This window comes from Pelobates fuscus, chromosome 4 (assembly GCF_036172605.1).
Source record: "Pelobates fuscus isolate aPelFus1 chromosome 4, aPelFus1.pri, whole genome shotgun sequence".
Classification (NCBI taxonomy): Eukaryota; Metazoa; Chordata; class Amphibia; order Anura; family Pelobatidae; genus Pelobates; species Pelobates fuscus.
Window position 1 is genome coordinate 98,580,793 of NC_086320.1, and position 7,003 is coordinate 98,587,795.

The 7,003-nt window shown below is 37.8% G+C and overlaps 1 protein-coding gene across 1 annotated transcript; it reads left to right on the forward strand.

Moving 5' to 3' along the window:
* Positions 1–454: 454 nt before the first annotated feature.
* Positions 455–3,844, forward strand: SNAI2 (snail family transcriptional repressor 2). The gene is made up of 3 exons (XM_063450439.1): positions 455–706; positions 1,347–1,886; positions 3,333–3,844. Exons 1-3 carry the CDS (start codon positions 628–630, stop codon positions 3,512–3,514), a joined length of 801 nt encoding a protein of 266 aa, XP_063306509.1. The 5' UTR covers positions 455–627; the 3' UTR covers positions 3,515–3,844.
* Positions 3,845–7,003: the final 3,159 nt, after the last annotated feature.

A 7,003-nucleotide genomic window follows, 5' to 3' on the forward strand; every position in this document is an offset into this window, starting at 1 on the left:
GTAGTTTTTAGACTGTGTTTTGTCATGGTTTTAAATTGAAACCTGAACGTGTTACACTGTTGATTTTTATGGTTCTCTTTTTTTTCTGAATGAGTTATCCACAAGCCATGTATATATACACATTTCCATTCTTTACTTCCCTGGAGAAGACAGATCAAGCCCTCAGCCAGCACAATGAAAGACTGATCAGCACCAACTTACAGTACAGAGAACATTCCAAGGAACTGCCTGAGGTTCTTAACCACAATCGTTCACTTTGACAGTGGAGTCTTCCTGAATCCCTAACTGTCCCATAGGGAGGATCTGAAACTTGAGACACCTTCTAACTCTTAGACAAACGATTGGATCCTTCACCCAAAAAATTCCCTCCCAAGAAAGCATGTACAATCTGTGACATTGCTTGAGCGATTTAGGAAACGATTGGAGGAGTAGTCAGGGTCCCTCCCCTCCTGCACCTGACTAGTAGCTATTTACAGCACTTTTCAAGCAGTCCCTTCAGTGTATGGACTCAGTGAGCGCTCAGACAATGCTGTAGGGATCAGTGTGTGGGCAGGGAGGGATTCGCTGGGCGCTCCTTATTGGGAACCGTTATTTAGCAGACAGCTATAGTAACCCACATTACTGAAAATGCCACGATCCTTCCTGGTCAAGAAACACTTCAACTTCTCCAAAAAGCCTAATTATGGGGAGCTGGACAATCACACAGGTAATGAACGTTCTAATCGAACTGCACTTAGAACTTAACCCTTTCTCAGTGCCTGTCAGCCTAACTCTTTGCCTGGACTCTTTGTGCAACTGACATGCACAGAAAGTTAACCCCACTGCTACCAGTAAACTCTTAAAGTATTCTATTCATTACATTTTCCCAATAAACGTGTGTAGTATGCAGTTAAATATGATAGTGTCAGTTGGTAGGGGATGCAAGGCATTTAGGAAGAATATAGTTGGTTTATTTATTTATTTATTTATTTATTGGGTGGGGGGGGGGGGGTTGTCAAAATGTAAAACAAACTTGTTTGGTAGAGTTACAGAGGATTTTGATCTGTGTATGCTTAATTTTATCCGTGTACTGTAAATTTAAAAAAGTTTTCACTTTGTACATAAGAAGGGAATGCTCTTGCAACTTTTACATATTAAAGAATAAAGTAGAATAGTGGCTGCAGCTGTAAATCAAATGTTATATTTAATTTATGCTGTTTTCAATGTCTGTAGTTTTACTATACATTGATCTGTTTTGTTAATGATTTTTAATTATTATTATCTGTATTGGTGATTTTATTTGTTTATTATCACACCGTGCGAATTATTACTCATGGAGTTTTTTTTTTTTTTTCTTGTGTCCCCAGTGATTATTTCCCCCATTCTGTATGACAGATACCCTGTATCTATCATTCCCCAGACAGACATTCTCAGCTCAGTTGCCTATGGTCCTATCACAGTCTGGAACAGCCTTCTTCCTCCCCCATTGCCCCACGATCTCTCACCTCTGTCGGGATACCCTTCCTCTGTAGGACGTGTAAGCCCCCCACCTCAGTCAGACACTTCTTCAAAAGACCACAGCGGTTCAGAAAGTCCAATCAGCGATGAAGAGGAACGACTTCAGTCCAAACTGTCTGACTCTCATTCTATTGAAGGGGAGAAGTTCCAATGCAGTTTGTGCAGTAAGACATACTCCACTTTCTCTGGGTTGGCAAAACACAAGCAACTGCACTGTGATATTCAGTCTAGGAAATCCTTCAGCTGCAAATACTGTGAAAAGGAATATGTGAGCCTGGGAGCACTGAAAATGCACATTAGGACACACACATTACCCTGTGTGTGCAAAATCTGTGGAAAGGCTTTCTCCAGACCCTGGCTACTGCAAGGACATATCAGGACTCATACAGGTAACAAACTTAGATTAACTTGAAATATATATTTAAGTATTTCAACTCTAAGCTTTCACTGGCCCTGTTTTTGGGGGGGAAAGGAGAAAAAAGTTAAATCCCCAACTTTGCCTTTCATTTTATTTTTATTTTATTTTTTTATTTTTTTTTATGTTTTATATGTTATTGTGAAATGTATTGAATGAAAGAAATTAAATGTCTCACCAAACTAAAGGGCATTATAAATGATGATAATGAAGGAAAAAAATAATACTTGATTTAAATAGAGGCTGATTTGTGGACATTAACCCCTGAAGGGCCAGTGACATTCCAGTTAAATCATGATGTAAAATAAATTACTTAACCCCTGCCCCACAGAAGGTTAACCATATATTGCCACCCAGATTTTGTTGAATGAACTTAAATGAAAAAGTTACATTTGTGATGTTTTAGCCAGAATAGCTTAATGGTGGGGAAATGACACATTTGGGTATTTGTTACTTTAAGCGCCATTACACAGCTCTGTGGTACATCAAAGGTTAACATGTCAAGCCTGGTTAGCTTATTCAATGTCCTCAACGTACTTTTGCTTTATCTAAATTCTAGAGCAGGGTTCTACAAACTCTGACCCTCTAGTAGTTGTTGCTGAACTACAAATCCCATGACTCTTTGAATGAAATAGATGGCCAGAGAATCATGGGAGTTGTAGTTCAGCAATAGCCGGAGGGCCAGACCTGTATCTAGAGCAATGATGTTTACATTTTGTCCCTTCTGCTGCTGTGAGTTATTTTACCTAAGATAGCTGAGCATCATGGGTAATGCAGTCCACATAAGCAGGAGTTCCAAATGTAAACCATGACTGAAGAAAGAATGCCAGTGATGTATGTGCTCAGTTGGAACGTTCCAAAGTATAATAGGGATCACTTACAGTTAAATTACTAGTTGCTGCAACATAATATTGTAAGACGCTCTGCAAATGTATAACAATCTAAACAAGCAGAGCTCAACATGTCCCCACTAATATCAAACATGCAAGGAATGTTCTCCAGTGTTCCCTCCATCTTAAAAGGCAATGCAGTATTCAGTTATGTAGTGTTACAGTGACTGGCCAAACAGGGCTAGTTGAACACTATTGTCTTAATAAATAATCCAGTTCCACAAAGTTAATAATATGATATCCCCTATAAAGTAAAAGTGTATCAGGGAGATCAGCCAATCACCATACAGTATACATGTCTATGCAGTCATATTTACAGTAAGACTTCCCTGATGTCATTAGCCCCTAAGGTGATGGAGGTGTGCAACTTATTACAGCAAACTGAACTTGTTTTTTTTTTGTTTTTTTTTTTGATTTTACATTTTCAAAAGATATTCACTACCAAAAAGGAAAGTGCTAGCTATGATTTAGATGGATCATTTTATTATATTATTGTATGTTTATTTAACATGCTCAATTTTGTTTTTCAGGAGAAAAGCCATTTTCATGTCCACATTGCAATCGAGCATTTGCAGACCGGTCCAATTTAAGAGCCCACCTCCAAACACATTCTGATGTAAAGAAATACCAATGCAAGACCTGTTCCAAAACTTTCTCCAGAATGTCCCTTCTTCACAAGCATGAGGAGTCAGGCTGCTGTGTAGCACACTGACAGTGCCACTCCAGTCAACACATGTTTACCAGGACCAAACTAGCTTATTCAGAGTTCCCTGTTCTGAAGACACAATGCAAACCCACATGGTATTTCCTCCACAGGCTTCTAACCAAAGAAAAATCTATGCAATATGTACCAACACCAGCTTACCTTTGTGAAACAACATGGATTTAAAGATTTCAATACCAAATAAAGCATTTCAAGATGCCAGAGGGTGAGGGGGATGACCATGTGTTTTCTGACTTTACCAAATAACTAGATGAGAAACATATTTCTTTTCTTGCCTCTATCATTTCAACCACAAAGTGTTTGTGGGTTTTTTTTTTTTTTTTTGTCTGGACAATTTTGTGAGAATCTCAGGTGCCATAGAAAGTATCATCTTTGTGCTGATAATGAAAGAACCTATTTTTTTTTTTTTAAAGAATTCTCACTGTAAACAGGACCGTTGAGTTAGGCTAAACATGTTTAAAAAAAAAAAAAAAGAAAAAAGTGCCTTCAGACATAACCTGGTGTATGTTTGTTTAGTTTTTTTTTGAATTTTTTTAAATTTTTAAACGTGTTAATTTTTTTTTTTTTTACTTACATTTTTAGACCTTTTTTCATTTTATGGGATATGTGCAAAAGAATAAGGGTTAAAGGCAGTGTGCAATTGCAGATACCAAAAATGTAAGTGCACAGAACAATGGTGCAATGCACATCTACAGCATAACAAAACCCTCCATGTGCCTTTTTATAATAATGTAAAATATGTGAATATAATGTAAATTGTTATATTTTTATATATTTTGTGTGTGCGAGAGAGAGAGAGAGAGAGAGAGAGAGAGAGAGGGAAACTGCATTTAGCAGTTTTCCACATCAATTAAAAAAAAGTGATGCATTTGTTTTTTATTTTTTTTTTAACTTTTTTTTTTTTTTTTAAATAAAATCTTTTGATAAGTATATTTATATATTGTGATTCTTTATGGGGATGGCTTGTTGTTGGTTAACTTGCATCAGATACACTTATTAGATGTGTAGGTCTTTTATAGGCTTCTGAGGCTTTGGCAATAAAATGAACTTATCATTTTCATCAGGAAGGTGTACATTGCATGCTGTGGGATGTGTTCCTATGCTACCCAAGCAGGGCATAAATGGTAGAAAGTGGGCAGGAGGTAGGGTGGAGATGAGTGTTACAACAGCTTTAACACACTATTACAGGCTAGTGATAGCACCGGAGAGGGGCAAGGATTTTCTCAATAATTCCTTAAAGAATACAAAATGTAATTACTGTGATAAATGTGATTGCTTAAAGGTGCACTTCAGCATGCCCAAGTGCTTTGTGTGGAGTATGCACTTTTTTTTTTCTTTTCTAAAAAGTGCTTGGCTGTCAGGTAATGTTACTTTCTGGTTTGGTTAGCTCAGTGGAGCTAAGCTCAAAAGGCAGTCAATTGCTCAGAGCACCTGAGTTGTAATCCCTTCTCATTGAGCTGTATTAGGAAGACTGTGATTGGACAGCCACAGAAAGTCTGGTTTGGGTTATTATTATCGCCATTTATATAGCGACAACAAATGCCATGGCGCTTTACAATACTATGAGAGGTGGGATTTAACTATAAATAGGGCAATTACAAGAAAACATACAGGAATGATAGGATGAAGAGGACCCTGCTCAATCGAGCTTACAATCTATAGGACTTCTATTGGGTTAGAACAGGAGTGCTTGCAAAGGGAGCAGACCAGAAATCTGAAGCCGTTGCTGTTTTTAAGATATACCCCCAATAATTTTTTTTTTTTATAATGCATGAATGTTTTTATTGAGGGTATATCTACTAAATAGTTTTTTTTTATTTTTTTTTATTTAACTTGGTTACTGGAGAGACAGTATAGTCCAGGAGAGAGTTTGATCTGATGTAGCTGTGAAATCTTAAACCAACAAGAATGCTCCAGATACTGAAGATAGGCCAGAGCGGGCGTTGTTCAGGATACTCTAAATACATAGGTGCCCAAAAAGTAGATCCCAGATTATTTTAAACCTACAGCTTCCATGATGTTGTGTCATTCTAAAGGCATGCAAAGCATCATGAGAGTTGTAGTTTAACATCTGTGGATCTACCTTTTAGGCACCCCTGCTCTAAAATATACATTTCTTTTTTTGCACAAAATGTACACACAAACACATTTTTAAGCCAAAAGCTATAAAATGCATACAGTTTTATGTTCCTTTTAAGTGAACCTATAATGACGAGTTCACTTTTAAGTAACTAAGTATTTCATAAAAATCCCTATCATGGTATTACAGCACTCAAACAGAAACCCTAGTGAGACATTTTTAATTTGTGATTAAAATGTAAATTTGGTCACAGATTAGAGTTAAACACACAAGGTCTTTTCTGTCGAACTTAATAGTTCACTGTTTTTCCTATTTTATTTTTAATACTCCCAGCTAAAGTATATCTAAGGCAAAAAAATGCCTTCTATAGATGGTGCAAAATAAATGTTTTTTGGAGTGAAGGCGGTGAAGCCAACAGAGAGACTTGAAATGTGTCATATAGGTACTCTGTTGACCTACACCTACATGTAATTTACTTTGAAATGTGGATCTCTCAAACATTATAGGAAATTATGTTACCTTACAAGTTGTCTCTGTGTTCACTTACCTGCGTGAAAGTAAACACTAAACAGATTGCAGAGTTCCTGGAGTGATCGAATGTAAACTAAATCACTATTGTATTTGAACAGGTGTTAAACAAAGGAGAATTTGTTGAAAATTCTGTGAAAAAATCTTCACCCCAAATCACTATTCAAGTAGTCAGTCAAAGCAATTTGAGGGCATGTTCGAAGATTAGCCCTTAATTTATATGTGAACAATTTAGATATCAGAATTCTATATTAAGCATACGTTTCGATTTTCCTAGAACACTCAATTCGCTCTGTTGGTCTTGAACGTGGTGAGACTATAAGCACGATATGATATGCTTGTACCGCTCATTTGTTTTTCCAAGGCTTTTACCATGACCCGAGCTCAGTACCAACTTCTCTACCAGGTAAGGTGAATGAAGAGAAATAGTGCGCATTTTCTCCTTTGATAATTTGCAGATGGCACACTAACACAGGGGCGGATCCAGAGCCTGATCTCGGGAGGGGCACTTGTAGATTATTTAAAGAAATAATCCAGGCACAATAACCACTTTGGCTCAGTGTAGTGGTTATGGTGCCAGTTAAGCCAGGACCCCCTCCCAGATTAAGTAGTCAAACCATTTAAGAACAGTTTGACAACTTACCAGGGGTCTGCTTGGATATGAGGCTGTAGTAGGGCATAGGAGCAGTGGTGTGTGTGAGGGGTGCCCTGGTAACCGCAGCAATGCTCCGTGCTCGCGAGAGAACGACCCAGAGGAACTACAGGCTGAGCTCCTGGGTCCTCTCTCCTTCCCAAAAAGGTGCCTGTGGACCAGGGAGAGAGATCTATCATCTCCCCTCTGGTCCTTGAAAGCACATGGCAAGGCTGGC